Raw genomic sequence first — 25,431 nt, forward strand, 5'->3', positions numbered from 1 at the left:
TTTAAAAAAAAAACATTTATTCTCTGCTTAAGCAGGTTGAATTAGGTTTCTTATTTGTGACAGCAAAAGTCCTGACTGGCAGGGTATGAAAATTTTAGGACTCTCAATGGGAAATGCGGCTCAGGAACCTGTGAGCAGAGCAGAAAGACTCAAGAGATGGCAGGGGCAGTTGGACCCACAGAGATTTGGAGGATTTTATTTGTTTAATGTTAACCAGAAAGGAGAATTAAGACCAGGGGAGCAAATTTCTGAAGCACTCATTTTAACTCAGTAGCAGGGAGAACTTTCAGACAAGCAGTTTCGTCTAATTGGAGCAGACAGTCTCAGGAGGGAGTGAGAGCCTGTTCTGGGGGTTATACAAGTGTGGCCGGCAGCTACCTGGCATGGTTTCCAGAAGGAATTCAGACATTGGGCAGGACTGGAGCAAATGGATAGATGCTGACAAGTGTGGCACCTGGCACAGGCTTGGGTCCTGGGGCTCCCCTCTGTCCCTGGGAAGGCAGGAGTATGAGAGGACGGAGATGCAGCGCCTGCAAATTCACACCCTCCTGGCCCCAGAGGACATCTAGCATAAAGAAGACAGCCAAGTTCTACTGCCATCTGCTAAAAAACCACCACAGGGAAGGGACAGCATGGCCAGCCAGGGCACCGCTGAGCTTTGGGTAGGATCCCTGGAGGGTCAGAGCCATCTGGCTGGGAGGGCTGGGGTGCAACCTGGAAGGGAAAGAGGCAAGGGGAGAGAATTAGAGGACAAGCAGAACCCACAGCTCACTCCCAGCTTTGCTCAAGTTTGCCCTCCCGCGAGGCTGCCCTCCCTGCTCTGCCCACCACACCAAGAACTCTCCGTCCTTCTTGCATGTGCCTCCAGGCAGCCTCCAACCCACGCCCTCCTCTCCCTGGAGGGCAGGGGCCCAGGCATCCATTTGGCCCCTTATCCTCCCCACTCTCCCCCGCAGGGAGGGGCACAGTGGGCACTGTGTGACGCCCGATGGCTCACCTCAGCCTACCTGCCCAAAGCCTTCTGGGAAATGGGCTCCTTGGGGTGCATCTGACTCAGGCAAGTGACCAGAAGGTTGGGGAAACTGAAGCTACCTCAATAGGCTCCCTTCTATCCTGGCCTGAATGCTACTCGCAGGGAACGTGCAGACCACTGCTCAGTGGCCAGACAGCCCCCTCCCAGCCACAGCCAGGGGTGAGGCGAGAGTGGGGCACGGGGCAGTGGGGGATGGGTGCTTACCCCTAGAGGAGGCTGCAGGGGCGTTTCTGCGGCCGCGTGGGCTGGGGGCACAGGACAGCCCGGATGGCCTCATCAAAGACGGTTTTGAGCCCTCGCTGGGTGAGCGCCGAGCACTCCAGGTACTTCACCGAGTCTGGGGTGGGGGGCAAGAGAGCAGGGGCCTCGGTCAAGAGCGGGTCTGGGCCAACACCCCTCCCAACCCACACAGCTGAGTGCAGGGCTGTGGGGCAGACAGCTTAGGCTAGTCCTGGTGGTGCCATCCGGGGGGCTTGGTCACCTTGATGGGGGGCCTCTGCCTCTCTTGGCCTCAGTTTCCCCATTCTAGAAAAGGGAGCTTGAATTCAGTAGAAGAGTTCGAGACCAAGGGGGGGCAGATCTGTGTCTTTTGTGGACCCACGAGCCCTCGATTTATGGAAGGCATAGAGGAAGTTTGATGCTGTCCCAGGAAGAGAAAGGTCTCAGGCTACAGTGACCGAATCTGTCGGGGCTTCCATCGTTTTCTAGAAAACAGCTACGTGCCTGCCTCTACGCTTCCCCCAGAGAGGCAGATGCACTCCAGAGGCCTGAGGCACGCGTGGCCCATGCGCCCAGACCTTCTCCAGGGCACACAGCTCAGTCTCAGCATCATCCTCATCTCACAGATGGGGAAACGGAGGCTCAGAGGGGATAAGTGGTTTGTGCAAAGTCACACACTGGACGTTTCCCCTATACCTGGAGGCAGCTGGGGGGTCCCCACTGAGGGGACGGGGAACTGGAGATCGACCTTCTCCCACAGGACCACCCAGTGAGAAAGGCAGGCTGGCTCTGCTCCTAGGGGCGGCATTCCATGACCTTCCGGAAGGAACCTGTGTGACTTCCCATTTCCACTACAACTCAGTTTCCCTGAAGTGAGAAACCGCAGAACCCCTGCTGCAGGCCTTGGGCTTTTTTGGAAACAAGAGGAAGGAGAGGGGAGAGAAGGGGGAACTTGGCATTGTCCACTACTGCCCGTGCTTCTGCTGGGGGAGGAGGGGCACTGACACTTGTCAGCACCTGCTCCGTGCCCTGTGAAGAAATACTGTGATTCCCCATCTTACCAAGGAGGAAACAGGCCCAGAGAGGGGATGCCACAGGCCCAAAGGCACACAGCTGGGAAGAAAAGGAGTCAAGTTCCCTGAGGTGGGCCCAGCATCTCCCAGCCATAATCTCTGCTTAGAGGGACGTTCCTGTGCGCCTGGCCACTGTCTCCTTAGAGGGGACTATAAGCCAGTGCCCACTTTTTCTACAACCTCCAACTTCCTGCTCCCTGGCACCCACCCTGGTGTCCGCTCATCCCCTCAAGGTTCAGAGGCATCCAGAGCATGGGGCCTGAGCTGGGGGCCTGGGTTCGCTTCAGCTCTGCCTCTGACCTGCTCTGGGCTCTGGCCAATGTCTCCGTCTCTGGGCCTCAATCTCCCCAGCTGTCAAGGACACACTGCTATGTTACAACTGAGGCCAAGGACAGGGGAGCAGCAAAGAGGGCTGTGGGCAGCCAGGGGACAGCAGATGGCCCTGATCTGCCAGACTGTGGGGGCCAGGGGGCCAAGTTCAAGCCGGGGCACTGCTGCATCCTGCCTGGAAGGCCTAGAGTCAGTGACTTCTCTCTGAGCTTCAGTTTCCTCATTTGCAAAGTCAGGCTGATAAGGGTCTTTCTGGAGCTGCTGTGAGAAGGCCTGGGGCCTGGCACCCAGGGAGAGCTCAGCCAAGATTATCAGCTGAGGACAGGAGCTGGTCCCACAACTAGTCACCCAGGACAGGGGACGGGATGGTGGAGGGACAGGGCAAAGGCGGGCACTGCCCCCCTCATCAGCCCAGAAGTTTCCCTTGGCCTTCTCCATGGCTTGGCAGGTCTTGAGGCTAGTTCAAGGTCATTGTCCCTGTCCCAACCCCACCCAGAGCCAGGTCTGCAAGGGACTGGAGACACCAAGGCAGGGACCCTAAGTCATCTCCTTATAAGGAGGATTGGCCTTTGGGGTTTGCAGGCCAGCAGTGTCATTGGGGAGACAGAGATCCAGAAAGGGGGAGCAACTAGCCCAAGGACACACAGCTAGTCGGTGCTGGAGCTGAGCCTAGAATCCAGGCTCCAGGGCCCTGCCCTGCATCCCAAAGCATGTGCTTTGAGGGGGAAGGGCCAGGGGACGGCAAGTACACAGGCTGGGGGCTGCCTTGTGAAGGGAGAGGATTCCTTGGGGATTAAACCAGCTGGAAGGAAGAGGAACAGGAGTGCCTTCCCAGATATTCTGTGAGGAGAGAACAGTGGGCCCAGGAGCCGGAGCCCCGGGTCGGAGAGGCCCCTGGGGAAGACAGCGCATCACCTGCTGGTCACGGGGAGGAGGAGGTGGCTGCGGTGTCTCTTCCTGTGAAGAGACGCAGTCCCTGGGGCCCTCCCAGTTCTCGCAGGAGGAAGCGTGGGAGGAAGGGGGGCAGGGCAGCTGGCTCTGCTCTGGGCAGGCAGGACCCTGCAGTGAGGCAGGGCGCCCCGGAGGCTGGGCCTCCACTCCGTAGAGGCCATCCTGGCTGGCAACCCAGGCTGCTGGGCAAAGTCCCCACCACTGGGCTGCGGGGCAGAGGCCCCGCGAAAGGCTGGTCCCACTGGTCATCATCTCCCTGGTATAGCAGCCCAGGGACAGTGCATAGGCCCCTCAGCTAGCAAGTCCATGTCCTGCGTCCAAATCCTGCTTCTGCCACCCACACACCATGTGACCTTGAGGAGTCAGGTCACTTCCCTGGCCCAGTGATCTGGAGGCAAAGAGAAACTGGGCTGAGAAGCCAGGGGAATAAGAAAGGGGGGGTGGGGAGGAGGCAGAAGGGCACGCCCCCTCCTTCAAATCCAACACAGGACACCTCCTCCAGGAAGCCTTCCCAGTGGAGCCAGCTTGACTTGACTGCTCATCCTCCTAGCACCCTCAGCACACTCACACGCACACACCCCACTCCATCCTTGCGTTTTTCTGCCCAAAGCACCTTATTATTTTCAATGTCTATTCATAGACGGTAATAATAATAACAGCAGCTAATAATAATAATAAAGCAGAGTGCTCCCTGTGTGCAAACCCTGCTCTAGAAGCTTCACCTGTTTGAACTCACTTCTTTCTCCCAACCGCACTAGGAGGTAGGAGCTATAACTATCGCATGCTTTGTCAATGAGGAAGCAAAAGCACAGGGAGGTTACAGGACTGGCCCAGGGCCGACCAGCACGATCCCGGCCCAGCCAGGGCCTGAGCGGCGTGGCCTGCCTGCCGTCACCTCGAGGCCGGGGTGCCCACCCCACACCCCCGGCGCCCAGCCTCCTCCCCGTGCCCGCGTCCGGTACCGATCTCCTTGGCCAGTGCCAGGCCCTGCGGGTAGGTGATGGGCGCCAGCTTCTTCTCCTTCAGCTTTTCGATGGTGTCCTTGTCATCCCGCAGGTCCAGCTTGGTGCCCACCAGGATGATGGGGGTGCTGGGGCAGTGGTGTCGCACCTCCGGGAACCACTGGGCAGGCGGGCGGCAGGCGCAAGGGTGTACGGGGAGGGCAGGGCCACGAGGGTGGGAGGCAGGAGACGGTGGGGGGGGAGGGGCACAGGGTCGCAGGGAAAAAGAGGCAAGACATTATGCAGAGTCAGGAGACAAGCAGGAGGTCACATGGGGGACCCGGGGAGGGTCTGAGGTTGTGCGAGGAGGGGAGGGGAGCAAAGCTAACTCTCCCAAGACCTTCCCGGTCCTCCGCCCCACATCCCTGCACCACCCCCAGCCCTGGCTGGCACTGGCGCCCTCCCTGCCTGTGTTCTCTGCTGCTCCAGGGACAGGACTAAGGTCCATCCTGCTCTCAGGGCCACCCGTCCCCAGGCCCCCCAGGCCCCACCCTGCCCTGCTCACCTTGGCGCGGACATTCTCGTAGGAGGCCGGGCTGACGAGGGAGAAGCAGATGAGAAAGACGTCCTGGGGACAGAGGGGGCAGGCGCGGCTGTGAGGGGAGGGTGGCGGGGTCCCACCTGGGCCGCTCCGACCTCAGCTGCCAGCCCCTGCCGGGTCACTGGGGGCTTAGGGTCTGGGCAGAGCAGGCCTGGAATCTCCTCTGGAACCAGACTGCTATTTGTTCTTTTCTTTTTCCCCTGCATGGGCAGGCATCAGGAATTGAACCCGGGTCTCCAGCATGGCAGGTGAGAATTCTGCCACTGAGCCACCATTGCACCACCCTGTTTGTTCCTTTTTAATCTAAAACTAAACTAAAGACCAGGCCCTGTTGTAAGAGCTTTATCCTAGGACAATACTTGGCACTGCTGCTCCCCCATTCTACAGATGAGGAAAGCGAGGCTTACGGAGGTTGAAGGCACACCCTAGTAGGGGAGGATCTGGGCTTCCAGAACCCACACTCTCAACCACTACCCTTACCCCACACACACCCCATCTGGCTACCAGCCCCAGCCCTCCCCTCGCCCACCCTGAAGGAGAGCCAAGAGCCCCCTGCAGGCTGTACCCCCCACCTCCCCTCCCTCAACACCCCCAGAGGTCACTGTCCTGTGCTCCCTACTGGGACTCTGAGCCTAGAACAGCCCACGCAGCAAAGGGGCTGGGAAGATGGGGTGCAGTGTTAACTGAGAACTGAGGAGGCCTGGGGAGCACTGAGGAAGGAGTCCCTGACTCTGCTTCTGAGTCATAAGCCTTCTCAGAGGAGCAGCATGAGAGCTGGGCCCTAGAGGGAGAGTCAGGGTTCATGGGGCTGAGTGGCCGGAAGGGCATCCCAAGCAGAGGGAACAGAGAGAGCGAAATCCAGAAGCCAAGGAGGGGGTGAGAGCCGCCCACCGTCTGGGGGTAGGAGAGCGGCCGGAGGCGGTCGTAGTCCTCCTGCCCGGCAGTATCCCACAGCCCCAGGTTCACCGGCTTGCTGTCCACCATCACGTTGGCCGAATAGTTGTCAAACCTAAGGGAACAGGGAAGACGGAAGGTGCCATCAGACTCAGGCTCCAGAGCCTGGGGAATTCTGGTTCCGCCCCCTGTGGTTCGAGGGCAGAGGGGAAGCAGCTGGACTGAAGTCTGTGCGGTGGAGTTTCCTTTTACTTTTTCACCACCAATGAATTATGTTAAAAACCTAAAAAGCCAGTAAGCAAAAAGAGGAAGACATCATCTCCTGATCATTTTCTGCCCTTGTTCTTTAGAAAGGTAGTTTTTCAATTTTCCCTCCAAGGCTTGATTGGAATAAACTTCATGAATTTCTTATTCTGATCACTTAGGTTGGCCACCCAGTGGTTACTGAGTGAATGTCCATCCCTGTCTTAGGTTAGGTTCCCCCCCCTCCAGAAACCAACCTTGAGACAAGGAGGGAGTGCACATGGTTTATTTGGGGTGGGGTGGGGCGGGAATCCCAAGCAGCAGCAGGAGGAAAGTGGGGCAGGGACAGGGCAGGGACAGCAGCCAATAGAGGACAGATACTGAGCTTTACTGCAGTAGGCAACTGGGGTTCACTCCTGCTGCAGATACCTGGGCAACAGCACAGACCACACCTCAGTGGGTGGGAGGGTCCCCTTCAGGGGAAAGGACACTGGCAGATGTGACAACCTCTCCCAGCTCTCGATGGCATAGCTCCCGGGGCTACGACTCCCTGACCTTCCAGCCTGCCCCGCAGCACACACTGGGCGCCCTCGCTCACGGGTGCTTTTGGGAAATGCTGCCAGCATATCCTGGAAAGGCGAGTGCCAAGCGGACCCAGGTGGGGCCCCCACAGCAACCACTAAAATCTCTCTGCCAGCACCAGGGAGGCCTGCAGGGCACTCAGAAGAGCTTCCCGATGTGGCTGGTTGTTGTTAATTCCACTTGACTAGTATTTGTTGGGCACCTGTGGTATGTCGGGGCAGTGCCAGGTGTTGGGAATACCGAGCAGCACAAGACTGCCCCAGCCCCTCACTGTCTGGAGAAGACACTGGACAAGTCACTAGGAGCCTGACAAATGACAGGGAAAGGGAAGTTCAGGGGTCCCTGGGAGGGCTAAGCCTGGGGCTCTACCTCTGCAGGGGATGGGTGGGGGAAGGGGGAAGACTTAGAAAGCAATTTCTTACTACACACATCCCTGAAAGAAAGGTGTTTTTCTTGCTGCAGAAGAGAATACTGGGAACAGAGAAGTGCAGCAACCTGCCCAAGGACGCACAGCCAGTAAGTGTCCAAAGTGGGAGTCAGCTTCACCTGACTCCACATCCTGTGCTCACTGCCTCATGCCATAGCTGTGCTTCCAAGGATGCCCCTACCCCCTGCCCCTGAGGATTAGGGACCACTCCCTTCTCTGTCCTCATTGGGGCCACCCTCATAGGCCCTGCTTCTCAAGCCTTAACTTTGCCGACTGAGACCTCAGGCTCCTCCAGTTTCTCTTTCTGTGTTTGTACACACTGAGTCCTGGTCAAAGGGTCCTTCTCCACCTCTGCTTGTTCAAAAATTCCCCACCCATCTGATCACATGGTTCTCCACACTCTCCAGCCTTTGTTCCTGTCTGTGCCTCTTTCTAAGATATCCTTCTATCACTTTTACCCTTGCCTCCTATTCATGCTTCACAACTCTGCCCAGGCAGTTCCATCTTTGTAAGGAAACTTTCCTGGCCAACCCCCTTCCCTGTCTCCCACCTGGAAAAAGTCCTTCTTTCTCAGGCCTGGGGCCCAGCAAAGGCAGGTAGAATGGATTTAACACCAACAGAACCAAACCCCTTCAGACGCCACCTCCTCCAAGAAGCCCTCCTAGGACACAGTTCAGCATTGGGCTGCAGAAGTCCTAATGCTTCAGAGTAACTCTGATGAGATCTCTCTTGAGACAACCCCCTCTATCCCCCAAAGAGGGCAGGCTGATGTTTTTAATGCTCTGGGCTTGCTCAGCCCTGGAAAGTCTTACTGGTCACCTCTCAGTTCCTCAAATGGTCCTGCTCCCTCCTGCCTGGAAAGCGCCTACAAACATCCCACTTTGGACTTTCCACTTTCCTCCCTCCCCCCTCCCCTGTGCTTGCTTGATTCTTACTCATCCCTCCTATCCTCACTGCAGGAGGCCTTTCCTGATCCCTGGGCCAGGTCAGGACCCCACCCCACCCCAGGACCCCTTGGTGAACTCAGAACCCCAGACTGCAGCCCCAGATGGCAGGCCCCAAGGTGGGCACGTCCCTCGCTGCCCATGGAGGCCAGCACAGTGCCTGGTGCGTAGGAGGGGCTCAATACCACCGTGGGTTGGGCTTGGGGTTCCAGGAAGAAGGCACTGTCCTAAGAGATACAGGCTGGGCCTGTCTGGTTGGAAAAGGGGTGCCATGTGGTTTGAGGCTTTGTCCAGAAAACACTCCTTTGGCCAAGCGTAGGTTATCAGGACATTCTCTCCTATAATGTCCAACGTGACATTCTGGTGCCAAAAAGCCTCCCAGGATTCCTTGAGCCAAAGGCATCAGTCCCCCTGAGTCCCCTGGGGTCTCAAGGGCCAGGCAGGGCTACTGGCCTTTGCACAGCAAGTCTTGAAGTCTCACGTGTCCCTAGACAAAAGGGCCTCAAGTTACTTCCATTTTTCAGGTGAGGAAACTGAGGCTCACAGACAGGAAAGGACTTGTTCTCACAGTCAGTTAGTGGCACAGCAAGATGAGATCCTCTTACCCGATATAGAAAAGCCCAGGTGGTAAGCATCGCTCCTATTTCATGGCCAGAGAATCGATGTAATCTGAACTGCGTGGTGGCCCCATAGCTGGCCCTTAGTGGAGGGGAGCACTGCAAGCTCCCATCTTCTGAGCACCCTAGGGTGCCGAGAGCTGCCCCAGGTCCTTCATATTTAGATCCTTTCAATGGCCTCAGGAAAGAGAGTCTAGCCTTGTCCCCCTTTTTTATTTTTTTGACCCCCATTTTATACCCTAGGAAAGCAAGCCTCAGAGACTTGAGTGACCTACCCAAAGTCACACAGCTGGGGCGTTTTCACCCAGAGGCCCGGCCTCTTTATGGTCCCCAGGGCTGACGGCCAGGAGGCTGCCAAATCCCTTCCCACCCGGATAGCAGGACCTATAATGGAGTCGGGAGGGAGTATGGGGAAGGGGCCCAGCCTCAGGACCTCACCTGACCACAGCCCCAGCCCACCCCTGAGGATGGTGCATTCAAGGAACTGGAAAGCGGGCCCCAGAGACCAGGGGGCCTGAGGGGTGGGGGAGGGAGAGTTGAGCAGGGCAGGCGAGGTGGTGGGGACCACAGGCCAAGTTTGAGTCTCAGCGATGGAAACCACGGAGGCGGGGTGTTTTACCCAGGCAGGCAGGTGATGTGATCAGACTTGCATTTAGAAAGGTCCCTCTTCCACTGCTGGGTTAGACTGGGAGAGCAGTGGAGTCGCTCTTAACAGTGGTGTCAGGCAACAGAGGCAGGTGGCTGGACATAAGGAACAGTAGGGAGGGGCCATAAGTGGGTGTGGGTGGGAAGAGAGCATGGATCAGAAGGAAGAGCATGAGCCGAGGCACGGAGGCCTGGAACAGCTCAGCCCAGCCAGAGGATGACCCCCCCAGAGGCAAGAGCAAGGCCTAGGGGTGGGGCAGGAACCCGTGGCAGGCCCCACCCCCCATTCCCCACCCCCATACGTCCAGCTGAAGAGGCTGGATTTCATCTTGGGCATGGAAATTCCAGGCTTGATTTGCCAGTTCAGTGAAGAGTGGGTCACACGTGAAGGTGAAATTCAAGTACCAATCCAACCTAAGTTAACAGCGCATAGCCTTCCAACTTCGGCATCTTCTAGGGGCTGGCCAGAGTAAGCCCAGCAATGCACTCAGCACTGTTCTGGAAACTTCTCAGGGAGCTTAAAGCCCAGCAGGGAAGTGGCAGCAAAGGAGTATCAGGATAAAGGCAGATCACGGTGGGGCTAGGGTGGATGGAGGGGGCCGCCTTAGACAGGGTCAGGGAGGGAACTGAATGATGGCAAGGCATCGCCCAGCTGGAGACCTGGAGGAAAGGGTTCCAGGTAGCAGGAGCAGAAATGCAAAGGCTTGGGGACAGCTGCAAAGATACGGGGAAGAATGAGGGGCCCGCGCCCCTACAGTGGAGTGGGCAAGGGGGTGGGTGCATTGTAGGAGAGGGGCCTGGTGGGAGAGGAGGGCCTTGTTCTGATTTGAACACCAGGACAGGAGATGGGTTTTAAGTGTGAAAGGGAGACACAAGGGAGATGGAAAGAAGTCAGGATATGGCTTCATCTAATTTTTATTTTTAAAAGCTCACCTGGGCTTCCTTTGCGAATGGGTTATAAAATGGAGAGAGCTGAGGTCGGGGGAGGAAAGGGACCCTTACTTCACAGGCACCCCGAATGTTGGCACCCAACATAGGTCCAGCCACAGAGAGAGAGAGGGCCTCAGTCTCTCCATCTGTGAAATGGAGGTTGATCCAAAGATTTCATTGGGCCAAAGCGGCTCAGCACAAGGCTTCAGGTATAAGTCACCAGGCTATAAAAGCCACGGTGGAGGGTGGAAGCAGGGTTCGATGCCCCCGACCTGGGCGGGATCGCCGCTAATGGCAGAGGGGAGAGCCAATCAGGCGGCAACGTCATAAATTCCCGGGGTCTGATTGGCCTGCGGGCAGCGCAGCCCGTGCGGGCGGGGGGGAGGCTGAGCCCGGGTTCCGGTCCTGCAGCCTCTTAGCTGTTAACTCGCAACCGCTGGTCGCCGGCCCCGCTCGGAGCCCCGCTGGCTTATCTGATCTCATGAGGGCAGCGCGTGCCTCCCGGGCCCCCAGTAAAGCTTGCCACGCCCAGCCCGGAGCAGCTCTCCCGACCTCGGTTTTGGAACGCCAGAGCTCTCAGGCTGCCTGTTTTTCCCAGCACCCCTCTCCCCGGCACCTGGCACCCGGCACCAGCCAGTGTCAAGCGCTGAGCAACCCTGGGTTGGAAGGCAAAGACATGTTGGATGCAGGACCTGCTACATATTTGCAAGGCCCAAAGCAAAATCCCTTGTTCAGAAATTATCGTGACTTTCCAAATTGGGACAGCAGAACATTAAACCAAGTGCCTAACTCTTTGGACCTGGAGCACACCCAGGAAACCTGCCTTAGTCACTCCTCAGAGGCCCAGGAAGGTGGAGCTTGTCTGCTCCATCCTTTCAGCTCCTCCAAGGAGCAGCTGGCACTACCCTGGCCTAGCTGTCAGCAGAGACCAGCCCAGCACCCCCTTATATAAAGGGAAACTGAGGTTCAGAGAGGGGAAGTCCCAGGTCCTTCAGTTATTGACCGCTGAGGCCCAGTCAGGACAGGCAGAGGCAGGACAGGGCTGCCAGCCAGATCCAGGGACCCGGACATACAGGCCACTTCTACTGCTAGTGGCTTTCCAAGGGAGTTGTCTTTCCAATCGTGCGCCTGCCTCCTGGCTTAGTTTTATAGCCAGCCTTCTCCAGACATTAACCGCTCCTGATGGCCTGAGAGGTAAATATTTGATGATTGATGGGGAATGGGCAGAGATCCGCATCCCCTTTTTTACAGATAAGGGCAGGTGCAGAGAGAGGAGCTGCCAAGCACCAGACCATGTGAGGAACTGGGACCACTGGAGCCAGAACCACTTTTCCAGTCTTCCTGCCCAGGCATCTCTGCCCTCTCCAGGCTGCCTGCCTTCCTCCAGCGCCCTTAGGCAACTGGAGCCGGGGTCAGTGCCTGAGGCAGGGATGTCTGCAGTGGGGGCCCAGTGCACCCCCAGTAAGCCAGGCGGGTCAGGGTTGTTGGGCTGGAGGTGGGATTTGGAGGTGGGGTTAGGGGGCAGAGCCCATGATGGCAGTGGATTCCTCTGAATCCCTGGGGTGGGACTGGCAGCCTGGTCTGGGCGCTGCTCTCCCTTCTGCTTCTCCCCCTACTTTCTGCGAAAGCCCGAGCCCTGTTCCTGAAAGGGGTCCTTCATAAGATCAAGAAATAAGGGTGCTAGCAAGGCTCTGCACGGACCTGGTTCTGAAGCCAGCCAGGCCTGGGTGACCCTGGGGACAGGCTCCTTGACTGCCATAAGCTTTGATTTCCTTGAGGCTCGTTGCCTCTAATAATGCCCACCTCCCGGGTTTGTGGTGAGGGTCAGATGAGATTGCGTATGTGCACTGCCTGGTGCAGGGCCCAGCAGACAGCAGAGCCTCAATAACGGGTACCAGATAGAGCCTCCTAGGGCCTTTCTCCTGAAGTTCAATTCAGGGCAACTCAAAACACATCTACTGAGCCCCTATTGTTATAAGACACTCTGCCAAGACAATGGGGAGCCCCCAAATGAACTGCACATGTCTCCCTTCCCTCCACAGCCTCATAGTCCCAGGAGAGATCAGATGAAGTTGCAGAACTCTGGGGAGTGAAACCCCTTCAGGAAAGGCTTCCTAGAGAAGGGGCCATCGGAGCTGGGCCTGGAGGCTTTAGGCACATGAACATAGGAAAGAAAAGCACTGGGGGCAGAGGGAACAGCTTAAGCAAAGACCCTGGGGTGGAAATGTCTGGACACTGTTGGAGTGGGAATGGAAGCAGACGGAATGGGAAGCAAAGTACTGGGCAATGAAGCTGAAATGGAAGGTTGAGGGAAGACCAGAAAGGTCCTTGAATGCTGTGCTGTGGAGCTGGGAAGTTGTCCTGTGATGGGGAGCCACTGAGAGTTTGTGAGTGAGGGTCTGGTGCCTCCCGGCTCATCCATCCCACCCAAGTCCAACTCCTACCTCCACGTAAAATGACAGTTCTGCCTTGGTATCCAACCATAGAGGGCAATTGGCCTTCAGATGGCCCTGCCATGCTCCCCCAACTCGTGTGTGTCCCCCAGGTCTCTGCTTCTTGGTTTTAAGACGCTCTAGATGACCTCCAGCACCGCTCCCCTACATTCCTGTGACACGGCCGCCTTCACCGCTCCTGCTCTTGCTGGCGCTCTCCTCCCGTCGTCCTCTTTCCTCGAGGCCAGCGTGAGACCATCCCTTCCCCTGCACTGCCCTTCAGCCCCTGCCCAGCCTCTCTTCTTGCCAGGAACCCACAGCTCTCCCTGTTCCCAGCCCTCGTCTCCCGCATCAGTTACTGCCTCCCCGGCTGGATTATCAGGCAGGTCTGCCAGGGCAGATTATGGCTCCAGCATCACCCGATTCCCTGCCCCCCAGGTGCCCAGACTCAGGGAGTACCCTGGTGACACGTGCCTCCCCGTCCTCTGTTAGGCCCCGCCACACCCCTCGGAACTCACACGGTGGGGATGTACTCCCCGGGGAAGGCATTGGTGGTGTAGCTGATGAGAAGGCAGGTCTTGCCCACGGCTCTGGAAGACAGAAAATGTGAGAGGACAGTGGTCATGGGCCAGAGACATGAGTGCCCGCCCCGCCCATCAGCCCACCTCTTGGAAAGATCTCAGTGCCTGGGCCTCAGTCTCCCCAGCTATGGCTCCCCACATCAGTGTTCTCAAATTGGGGAGCCCACAAGAGTCATTAAAATGCAGATTTCTGGGCCTACCCCAGGGATTCTGATCCAGGGATGTGGGACAGGCCTGGGGATCTGCATTTTTGTAGCTGTTGTTTTGGGGATTTTTTTTGCATGGGCAGGCTTTGGGAATTGAACCCAGGTCTTTGGCATGGCAGGCGAGAACTCTGCCTGCTGAGCCACCGTTGCACTGCCTGGGATCTGCATTTTTAACTGACTTTCCCAGGTGGTGTTGATGTGGGACAGGAGACCTGTGGAACTGGATAACACTGTGTCACCCCACTAGTGGGGTTCAAGTCCCAGCTTACCACCTATGGGGGGCATGGCCTTGGGCAAGCCACTTACCCTCCCCATGCCTCGGAGTAGGCGTCCATCCCCCTAGGTGCGTGCTGGGAATTACACCCCGTGATGCATATAAAAGGACTTAGCACAGTGCCTGGGTCCCGTGGGACATAGAAGCACAGCACCCAGCAAACGCGAGGCAAAGCCTCTGCTTCCCCCTTTCCCTCCCACCTCGCCGTGGTGCAGAGCAGTTAAGAGCACAGGGTTTTGGAGTCAGTAAGACCTGGATTCAAAACCCGCAAGGTCTTCGGCAAATAACTTCTTTGAGCTTCAGTTTTCCCACCTGTAAAAGGGCCTCACAGTAGGATTCATGGGACGATAAAACAGAGGCGTGGCTAAGCCCAGTATCTGGCACATAGTGTGCTCAATAAATGGTGATTGTTCATGGTAGTAGTTATGCTCTCTCCCCTCTTGTCCCCGGGCTGGGGGTGCTGGTGGGGGGACAGGTAGCATAGCAGGAAGCCGAAGGCCAAAGGGGCAGCTGTGGGCCTTTCCCGCTTTGTTTTGTCACTTCCCGTTCCGAGGAGGGCTGGGCGTCATCCCCTCCCCATCCCCCACCCCCTCCCCCCATGCCTTGTCCCCAAGGTAACTTTGAATGGCTGGAGCATTGCCCTTGACTTCCGCCCTCCCGCTTGGAGCAGACACAAAGCAGAAGTGATCTGGGGTTGGGCAGGCAAGCCTGCAGATAACGGCCCAGATAACGGCCATGCCTCACAGTCAGCTGAGGGCTGCCTGATAGGTGGGCCTGTCAGTCAGAGCCTCTGTAGACTGGGAGGATTGGACCAGAAGGGCCCTGCCCAGCTAGAACACACTGGGATGGACCTATAGAAAACGCCAGGATGCACCTGTGCATGTGTTGCCAGCAGGTACTTGAGATTGACGCATGGGGCCTGCCACTTTACAGATGAGGAAACTGAGGCCCAAAGGGGGACCATGGCAACCTGAGGCCACTGGCATCTGACAACTATGAAGGGGCCCTGAGCCAAGACGCCTTGCCCCCCACAATCACCTTCCCTTTCCTGCACCTCTCCTTCTTCCCTAGCCCTGTCTCTCAGAGTTCAGTCAATGTCCGCCCCCACTTCTGTTCTCAGCCCACATCCCGCCCCCCACATCCTCCCCAACCAGGGGGAGGGGAGGTGGGGGCAGGAAGGGTTCCAACGCCCAACGTTGACTGAAGGCCCAGGGCACCCACTCAAAATATCCCAAGTGGTGCCACATCCGCCCTGGGGGCGTGGACCACCTCTTCCAAATGGGCACAGCAAGGTTCAGAGAGGTGCTGTGTCTTGCCCCAGGTCACAGAGCAGCACCAAGCCATCAACTGCAGCCCAGGTCAGCCTGGGGGAAAAGCCCCCTTTTTGGTTCTCCATCTCTACCTGCACCCACAGAGTCAAAGACCCTGTTTCGCCTCCATGGGAGACCTGCCCCCAACTCTCATCCCAGGCATGCCACCCCCAGTCCTTTAGCCTCGACCCAGGCAGCTTCCAGGGTAGGGTGAGCCAGCAGAGAGAGATGCTGCCCTCAGCCCACCTCAGGATGCTCTCCCTGGGCCCTGGGAGAAGAAGGAAGTGGCTCCTCCCAGCTGCCTCCTGGGGACTCCTTCATCTGCAGGGCAGGGGGCTTCCCCAGGGACCCCAGGGCAGGAGGGTGGCAGGAGGATCCCTCTAGGGGCCCGTGAGGAAGAGGAGCCAGGTACCTACCCATCTCCCACCACCACACACTTGATGGCCTGCATGGTGTCCGGGGCTCAGGGTGGCGGCGATGACAGGTCAGGGTGCCCGCGTCTCTGCGGGCACGGGGGTGTGGAGAGCCTGGCGAGGTGCCCCGGGCCGAGCAGCAGCAGCAGCAGCAACGGGAGCGGAGGCAGGAGGAAGCGGAAGGGGAACTTACCCAATCTGCGGCACACCCCCCCCCCGCGCCGCGGCCGTTTGCAGAAGGCGGGGCGTGCGGTCTGGCAGAGCAGCCGGGCCCCCGCTCAGGTGTAGGCCTGGGCTGGGCCTTGGTGGCCCCCACCAGCTCCCCAGTGCTGGGGCACCAGAGGAGACGCTGGTGGAGACTCCTGGCTGGAAGCTTGCTTCCCACCCCCCAGGGCAGGGCCAGAGATCTTTCTCCAAGAACTAGTGGTTTCTACGGTGTTTGTTCACCTTGATTCTAAACAATAAGCTTTAGTAAGCACCTACTGTATGCCAGGTGTGGTACTGGGGACTGGTGACCCCAGGATGCAGGAGAGACAGCCCATGCCTGGGTGCACAGTTCTCACCGAGGGGAAGCTCAGACCTCATCATGGGGGCAGGAAGTGATCAGAGATGCAGGGGAGCTACGGGGAGGGGACCTCAGTTACAAGGAGGGAAAACTGGGGATCCGCAAGGTGGCATTCGAGCAGGCGCTTGAAAAGCTGGTGGTGGAGTGAGGATGGAAGTGGCATGAGCAAGGGCACGGAGGCTCCCCCAGGCAAAGGCCTGTGCGGGTTTCCTGAGTGTGGGAGGAGGGGAGAGGCGGAGGGGGCTAGAGCAGTGAGACCTGGAGGGGAGGTGGAGGGCACTGATGGAGAAGCGGAACTAGAAGGGAAGCTCCAGGCAGCATCCCAGGTACCAGGAGCCACTGCTCCTCTCTGCTTCACAGCAGCCAGGTGAAACCAGCCCCATGGCCCCATTTTACAGATCGAGAAACCGTGGCTCAGAGAAGTCCATTGACTCACCAAGCCTGAGCTCAAACCTGGGGCCAGGTGACTACAAGACCTTCCAGCACCCTAGCTGCTGTTTGCGGGGACAGAGCCCGTGTTCTACAGCTGGTGGTCATGCGAGGGTGGGTGCTCCCCATGGCAGGAGGAGCCACACTGGGTCCCCCCATTGGCCTCCAATTCACCAAGCTCTTCACTGTCTATTGCCCCCGCTTCTCACCTCCAGCACCTTTCCAGTCACGAGGGGCAGGGGTGGGTGTGGACAGAGTCCCCGGTCACTCTGGAGAAGCTTGGGAACCCAGCCCGCAGGAGAGTATGGAGCACCAGAGGCTGCTGCGTGGGGGTGGGAGGTGGGCAGGGACAGGGTTCCCACTGTCCCTCCATTGGTACCTGGTACCTGGAGGCGTGTCTGGGCCTCCGGCGGCCTCTGGAGGGGCCAGGCTGTGACTGAGAAGGCTGAGTCCTGCCTGGAGGCTGAACCTTCCCAATGGTCCTCATTAGATGCAGGCTTCTAAAGAAGGGCTTTTGTGGGAGGGAAAACACAATTCTCCAAGGGCCTGCTTTAACACTTGACAACTGGATTATGAAAACTGACCAACAGGCTTTCATGTCTCTCCTTCTGTGCTTTGCAAGGCTGAGCTGAGACAGTGGACACCGCGTCTCAGGGTCTAATTCTGGACCCTGCCCCCATAGCCACACTCTCGTGTTTCCTGCATGGCAGCTGCTGCGCTCACAGGTATCAGCTCAGTGGGTCCACGTGACGACCCTCCGAGATGCTCCCTAGTGTTCGCCCATTTTACAGCTGAGAAACCAAGGCTCAACCCAAGAGAGGCCGCCTTGTCCAGGACGACATGCTTGTAGGACACTGGGAGCAAATCCGGGTCTCCGAGGCCCCAGTCCGTGTGATTGAGACAGTGATGTAGCATCCTCCACCCTGGCTCCACTCCACTTTTTTTCTTTTCTTTCTTCTTCTTTGTTAAGTATCTGAATGAGGTAAAATTTACGTGTAATCAATTGTATCCCTTTAAAGTGTGCAATCCTACTGATTGTGACAGATACACCATGAACCAGGCGGTCCCCTGCCACAGTCGAGAGACAGACCAGCACAGAGAACCTCAGCCCAGCTCACGCTCCTTGGACTCTGGCTCTGTCTCTGCCGCCACAGGTCTGATCTGCTCTCTGTCACCGTGGATTGGTTTGTACTTGCTAGAATTTTCACGTAAATGGATTCACACAGCGCATAGCTTCTTGTGTGAGGCTTCTTTCACATTTCTGAGATTCATCCATGTGGTTGCGTGCGCCCTGGCTTGTCCCTTTTTATTGATGGGCAGTGCTCCATCGCATGGACGCATCACAGAACTTACTCTTTCAGTCCTGTCCTCTTTTATTTTTTGCATGGTCAGGCTCCGGGAATCAAACCCGGCCTCCGTCATGGCAGGTGAGAATTCTGCCGCTGAGCCACCATTGCACCACCCCAGTCCCATCCTCTTTTGACCACACTTTGCAAACTCACAGAGTCACAGGCCCGCGAGGCCCCTGGGTGTGCATCTCTAAAGGGGTCATAGAGGCGATCTGTCTCCAGCGCCTCCCCTGGTACCTTACAGCACCCATGCAGCAGCAGCCTGGTCCCTGCTTACATACCTCCAATGACAGGGAGCTCATTCCCTTTGGGGACTGCTGCTTCTGGCCTTGGCCAGCCTGGCCTGTTAGAAAGTCCTTCCTTATTTTCAGCCCAAATCCGCCACCCTGGATCATCCTCTCTCTGGTCCTTGTTCTGGTTCTTCCTGGGGACCTTGGGGCCAGTCTGCTCCCTCCTCCCACTTCGGGCCTGAGGATTTGAAAGGCACAATTCCTAGTCACATGCTGGCAAATGTTTTACAGCCACTCTCCGGACAAGGAAAGGATTCGTATACATAGGTACCTAAGTTTATTATAAGTTTTACTGATTAAAGGATTGTAATACACAATTTATAAAAGATAAAATTTACAAACCTCTTTATCAGCTTCCACATGGCCAATTATCTCAGAATGTCTTTTCTTTTAAGCTGTGTATTTTATTGCCTTTAATGCAATTTTCTTGAGATATATTCACATAACATACAAACCATCCAAAGAATACAGTCAATGGCTCATAGTATCATCACATAGTTGTGCATACATCACCATTTTGGAACATTTTCACTACTCCAGAAAAAGAAATAAAAATAAAAATTAAACCCCAATCATCTCCTTATCCACCCCCCCATTACTGACCCCTAGTGTTGGTGTGGTACAATTTGTTATGGTAACAATTACTGTTAACTATAGTTTATAGTTTGCAATAAGTGCATTTTCCCCATATACTCCTCTGTTTTTTAAAAATACTTTTATTGATAAAACTTAACACCCCTCTATTATGATCTCCTTGTAGTAGTGCTATACATTTGCTCTACTTCATGTAGGAATTATTAAATATTTGTACAGTTAATCACAGTCACTGCCCACCACAGGATTCCCTGTGTTATACATTCCATGGTTTGACCTCCAGCTTTCCTTCTGGTGACGTACATGACTCTAAACTTCCCCTTTCAGAATGTCTTTTTAATAAGTTGTGACTTTTCATAAACAGAAATTTTTATTTGAATGTAGCCAAATTTAAACTTTCTTCTCTAATGACTTGAGCTCTTTGAATCTTGCTTAAGCTGGCCTTCCGTGTCCCCAGTTTCATAAAGATGTTCTCCTGCATTTTCTTCTAGAACTTTTAAAGGTTTGTCTTACATATTTAGGTCTGTACACACTTGGGAAGGATTTTAAAGGGTGGTGAGAGCTGGACTTTTTCTACCTTTTTTGATATTTGGATGTAATTTCATTTTCTCCATTCCAGGCATCCCAGCATCCTATCCTGTTCCTCCCAGGGAGCAGCAGAGTCAGCTCTGGCCAGGGCACGTGTCTGCAGGCAAGAAGCCCATTCCTGGATTCTCTGCCTGTTGATCTATTTGTCCAACCTTGAGTCAGCATAAAACTGCCTTAACTACTGCACTTTTCTCTCAGAGCTGTCTATTGGGCCAGGCAAATTCTCCTATTTTGAACTTCTTCAAAATTATTTACAGTTATTACTGACCCTTTGCTCTTCCATGTGCATTTTAGAATAAGCTTGCCAAGGTCTAAGAAAAACCGTGTCTGAATTCTGATTAGAATTGTGCTCAATTTATAGAGGAATTTGGGGAGATTTGACAGCTTTATAGTATTGAGTCTTCCTATCCGTTAACATGGACTATTGCTCCTTAATATCCTTCAATAAAGTTTTATAATTTTCCCCAGAAAGGTCATGCATATTTTTTATAAAGTTTATTCCTTGATACCTTATTACTCTCAGTGCTATTGTAACTATGTTTAAATTGCACTTTCTGTTTTTTGTTTCTATGTAGAAAAAATGTCAAATTTGGAACATTGGACGTATACATGGCAACTGGATGGAAATTCTTATCATATATCTAAAGATCTTGCTACTTACAAATCTGAGTGTGTTTGTAGACAAATTGTTGATGAAAAAATGACAGTTTTATTTCTTCCTTCCCAATTTTTATAATGATAATTCCTTGGTTTGTCTAGAACCTAAAGTTCAGTGTAGGATAGAATCAGCAACAGGAGGCATCCTTTCTCATTTCCTTCCAAAGAATGTTTCTTTCTAGTGTTTCACCACTGATGTGGTGCTTACTGTAGGCTTTTGACAGATACTGTTATCAGTTAAAGAAGTTTCCCAGCTATTCCTCATATTGGTAGCTTTTGTTTTGTTTTCATCAGATGAGTGTTAAATGCTATTAAATGTTTCTTTTTTTTCTGTATCTATGGAGATGTGATGAATCACATTAATACATTGTCTGTTGTCTGATCGCGGCTGCATCCCTATAGAAACCTGACAGCCACTCGGGGGGTGCTGCCAACTGTCCCTCAGCCTCCATTCTCTGCTGTTGCTCCTTCTTTTTTCCATTCTTAAACTTTTATTTTGAAATTATTTCAAACTTACAGGATAGTTGCAAAATCCTACAAAACCCATACAGAGGGCCACAGTGGCTCAGCAGGCAGAGTTCTCGCCTGCCATGCCAGAGACCTGGGTTTGCTTCCCAGTGCCTGCCCATGCAGGAAAACAAACAAACAAACCATACAGAGAACCCCAGCATACACCCCACCCAGACACCAGATTCACCAACTATTAATGTTTTGCCACGCTTGCCATATCATTCTACCCACCTCCCACCCACCCATCTATTTTTTAAACACTTGAGAATAGACAGCATGTATTACGCTCCTTGAACACTATTACTTCCATCATTTCCTAAGGACAGGAATATTCATTTAAGTAACCACCTTAAGTAAAGTTCAAGAACTTTAACATTTATATAAAACTTACAGTCTATATTCCTATTTTTTTGAATGTCCCAATATTGGCCTTTTGGATCTTTTTCCCTTCATTATTAGATCCAGGCAAGGATCATGTATTGCAAGTAATTGTCATTGTTTCTTTAGCTGCTTTAAAAAGAAAACATTTTTTATTGTATAATATAACATATATACAAAGCAAAGAAAGAACAAAGCAATAATTTTCAAAGCACACTTCAACAAGCAATTACAGAACAGATCCCAGAGTTTGTCATGGGTTACCATTCCACCATATCAGATTTTTCCTTCTAGCTGCTCCAAAACACTGGAAGCTAGAAGCAGTATTAATACAGTGATTCAGCAGTCATACTCATTGTTAAATCCTATTTTCTCTGCTATACCTCCTCCTTCTCCTTTGATCCTTCTCCCAGTCTGTAGGGATCTTTGGGCAATGCCCGTTCTGAGTTTTTCATGTTGAGAAGGGGCATTCACACTAAAGGATAGGGGTTGCAATGAATTGATAATCTTGGAGAGGCCGGTCACTCTGAGTTTCAGGATCTATCTGACCTAGGAGCCCTCCAGGAATGCTAGGTTCCAGTATCTGCTTCTTCTTTTAGTAACAGAACTCCAGGAACTGTGGTCAGCCACGTGATCACCCACTGAAGACCACAGCTCCCAGGCTTTCTGGCAGCAAGCTGTGGTCTTCTGATGAAGTCTGGGGAAAAAGTGTACGCCACTGCTAAACCGGTTCATTGAAAACTAAACCACCTGTCCTGTGCATCTTTCCCTTTTCCCGCTGGCTACGAAATAGAAATGCTGGAGCCACCTGGTAGCCATTTGTTGAAGATGGCAGAGCTGGCTGTGATGCTTTTGTCTTAAGCCACTGTGATTTGGTGTCTTTTGTTACAGCAGCTTCACCTATACTCTAACTAATGTGTCATGGTGTCTTTTTATTTCCTACATGCTCCAAATTGCCATTATTTTCTTTAGATTCCCCCCACCATCACCATGTTCATCAGTGAGATTGGCCAGTAATTTTCCTTTCTCATATTGGCCTTTTTTTCCCTTTGTATCAAGGTTATACTGGTTTCATCCAATGAGTTGGTAATATTGTCTCTTTTTCTATTTTTGGAAGAGTTTGAATAATATTGAATTACCTCTTCCTTGAATATTTTATAAAACTTGTAACGCCTTCTGGGTCTGGCAGTGGGGGCGTGGAGGTGGTGGAGGTACAATTAATAAACAAATTTAATTTCTCTAATGGATATAGGACTATTTAGAACTTCTGTCACTTCTTGTGTCATTTGACATATTTCCTAGGACGATGCATATTTTGCTTAGGTTTTCAAAATCACTGATATAAAACTATTCATGGTGGGTGGGCCACGGTGGCTCAGCAGACAAAGTTCCCGCCTGCCATGCCGGAGACCCGGGTTTGATTCCTGCTGCCTGCCCATGCCAAAAACAAAACAAAACAAAATGATTCATGGTATCATTGTACATCTTTTTGATCTTTCTATTTTAATTTCTACATCCCTCTTTTTCATCCAATATCATTTATTTGTGCCTCAGCCTCCATTCTTCTTATTCGTTTGCTCCAGGGGTTGTTAATTTTATTACTCTTTTCAAAGAACCAACTTTTGGCCTTGTTAAGCCTCTCTACTATATATTTGTTTTCCATCTAATTAATTTCTGGTCTTAACTTCATTATTTCCTTTCTTTTTTCTTCTCTTTGGGTTTATTCTATTGTTTTGCTTCTCAGTTTAGAATGCTTGGTTCATGAATTTCCAGCCTTGTTTTAGTTCTACTATAAGCTCTTAAGGTTATAAATTTTTCTGCAATGCTAGTTTAGCTGCAACCCACAGTTTTGGAATATAATCTATTATTATGCTTTAGTTCTAAGTATCTTTAGATTTTCGAATATGGTTTATTTGTGATCATTGAGTTAACTTAGAATATGTTATTAGTTACCAAATTTTGAAGGGGGGTTGTTGCCTTTTATTACTGTTTTCTCATTAAGGGTAGCGAGCTCAGACAAAATGGGTTGTATCACACGGGTTCTTTTTAAATTTGTTGAGACTTACTTTATAACATAGTATGAATTTTTTTTTCATAAAATGTGTGTATGTTCAGTATTTCCTCTTTCTCTAATAAACCAAAGATATTAGCCATGCTGTTGAAAGTTTTGGCATCACTAGAAATCGTTTTTATTTGCCTTGCTTGCTCTATCACCTACTGAAAGACATATGCTACGTCTCTCACTCTGATGGTGAATTTGACAACTCTCCTTGTAATTCCGTCACTTTTTATATTTGCTTTATACATCTTTTGGTATATTATCAAATGTAGACAGGTTGAGAATTATTTTATCTCCCTAAAAAAATGTAACTTTTCATTAAAATAGCAACCAACATTTTTTTAACTATTTACTTTGTTCCAAGATCTGACCCAAAACTGTCACTTAGTCAATTGTTATAGAAACGAGAACTCTCGGGTGGCAGTTTCCCGAGCGTCCCTGGCAGGCCCCTGGAGGCCAGGCTGCTGGAAGTCTGTTTGGGACCCTGGGTGGAGGCCAGCCTTGCTCTAGGATAGAGCCCCAGCTCCGCCTCCGGGCCAAGAGAAGCATCACAGGTGGGCAGCTCTGGGCAGACCCCAGTCCGGGCTCTGGGCTGTCGCTCAGACGGACGCCCAGGGCTGAATGCCTCAGGCCCGCCCTCACCCATTCTAGGTCACTTCCCATCCTCCTGCCCAGGGAGATCCATCGGGGCCAAAGGCCAGCTCAGAAGGCTAAGCCAGGACAAATGCAGGGCCCGGGAGGGGTGCTCCCCAAGAGGGTCCCCCGAAGCCCCGGATGCAGAGCGCTGCTTTCTCTCTCTCCATCAGGGACTTTCCTGTTGAAAGCACTCTTCCCCTGGACTCAGGTCCCGGACACACCCAGAAATGCCCCCCAGGCTCCAGGGGACCCTTCTCGCTGCCCCACAGGCCAACCCTCTGACTGACGGATGGATGGAGAGCCGCCCCTTCTCGGCCCCGGGCAGGTAGCCCCCTCCTCTTCCGCTGCTCCCTCCTTCTCTGCCAGGCCGCCCCTGTCCCTACATCACGGCCTGCTCGAGGTGCCCCGTCCCACTCCAGAGGTCCCACTGGCCCCTCAAACTCGAGTCTTCCCCGTCTCCAAACCCAATATGGTACAACTACCCTCGTCTCCTAAACTGGGAGCTAGACAGCAAACATCTTTTAAAGTTTTTAAACTTTTCGGTTCCATTTTAATATTTCCATGGTACTTCTGAATGGGTAATAAACATGGTGCAAAATCCAAAAGGCACAAAAGGGCTTATCATGAAAATTCTACCTCCTGTCCCACCTTCTAAGCCACCCACTGGCCCCTCAGTGACCAAGTTCTTGTGTGTCCTTGCAGAGATATTTCAGCAGGAAAAAAAAGACATTCTTTATTTCCTTTCTTTAACTCCAAAAGGAAGCCCACAGTACCTAGTGCTGGTTTCCGTGAACTCTTTCCTTTGAAGATTGTTCCGTATTAGTTAATAAGGAGCTTTCTCATTCATTGTCACAGCTGAATAATAATCCGTCATACAAATGTAGTGTAATTAATCTGACTAGTCCCTGTTGAAAGACGATACATTCCCCCCTACCTTTTGCAATTACAACAGGGCTCCCTGTAAATAGTGTGTACACATGATTTTGTCCAGACACGAGTATCTGTCAGATAGACAAGTGTTTTCTAGGTCCTAGGGTGTTCTAGTTTGAAAGCTGCCAGAATGTGATATACCTGAAATAGAATGGCTTTTTAAAGGAGGAATTTATTAAGTTGCAATTTTATAGTTCTAAGGCTATGAAAATGTCCAAATTAAGGCGAGGCTATGAAAATGTCCCATCTAAGCTAAGGCATCCAGGGAAACATACCTTGATTCAAGAAGGCCAATGACATTCAGGGTTTCTCTCTCAGCTGCAAAGGCACATGGCGACGTCTGCTAGCTTTCTCTTCAGCGGCTTCCCCAGGGCTCTGTCTGTTCTGTTGGCTCTGGTGGTTCTGGTGGTTCTATCCGTTCTGGTGGCTTTCTAGGTTTTTCTAAAATGGTTCCTTCTTAAAGGGCCCCAGTAAGCAGCTCCACCTTGAAAGGGTGGAGACACATCTCCATGGAAACCATATAATCAAAGGTTACCACCCACAATTGGTTGGGTCACATCTCCGTGGAAACCATAAAAAAAAAAAAACCACCCAGCAATACTGAATGAGGATTAAAAGACATGGCTTTTCTGGGGTCACCACAGATTCAAACCAGCACAGAGTATTTGCCTTTGTGACATACTGTCATCAGTGGGAGTGACACCAATCCACATGCCTCCCAGCAACGCATTAGAAGGCTCATTTCCTCACACTCTCCACCAACCCGGTGCTGTAGGCAACTTTCTTACTTTTGACAATCC

At 53.0% G+C, this 25,431-nt stretch overlaps 1 protein-coding gene and 2 long non-coding RNA genes across 3 annotated transcripts; 1 reads left to right on the forward strand and 2 right to left on the reverse strand.

The window, feature by feature from the left end:
- On the reverse strand, window positions 1–15,836 carry RAC2 (Rac family small GTPase 2). The gene is made up of 7 exons (XM_077168743.1): window positions 15,650–15,836; window positions 13,381–13,452; window positions 6,040–6,157; window positions 5,113–5,175; window positions 4,569–4,728; window positions 1,238–1,370; window positions 1–714 (listed from the first exon to the last, which is right to left on the reverse strand). The coding sequence occupies exons 1-6, from the start codon at window positions 15,682–15,684 to the stop codon at window positions 1,240–1,242; spliced, it is 579 nt and encodes a 192-aa protein (XP_077024858.1). The 5' UTR covers window positions 15,685–15,836; the 3' UTR covers window positions 1–714; window positions 1,238–1,239.
- Window positions 10,844–20,334, forward strand: LOC143690941 (uncharacterized). Its single transcript, XR_013179283.1, has 3 exons — window positions 10,844–11,624; window positions 17,685–17,794; window positions 19,493–20,334. It is a non-coding gene; the product is annotated as an uncharacterized LOC143690941 (long non-coding RNA).
- Window positions 16,672–25,134, reverse strand: LOC143690940 (uncharacterized). Its single transcript, XR_013179282.1, has 3 exons — window positions 24,907–25,134; window positions 18,271–18,457; window positions 16,672–17,613 (listed from the first exon to the last, which is right to left on the reverse strand). It is a non-coding gene; the product is annotated as an uncharacterized LOC143690940 (long non-coding RNA).
- Window positions 25,135–25,431: the final 297 nt, after the last annotated feature.

The sequence above is a fragment of the Tamandua tetradactyla genome, chromosome 7, assembly GCF_023851605.1.
Source record: "Tamandua tetradactyla isolate mTamTet1 chromosome 7, mTamTet1.pri, whole genome shotgun sequence".
Taxonomy (NCBI): Eukaryota; Metazoa; Chordata; class Mammalia; order Pilosa; family Myrmecophagidae; genus Tamandua; species Tamandua tetradactyla.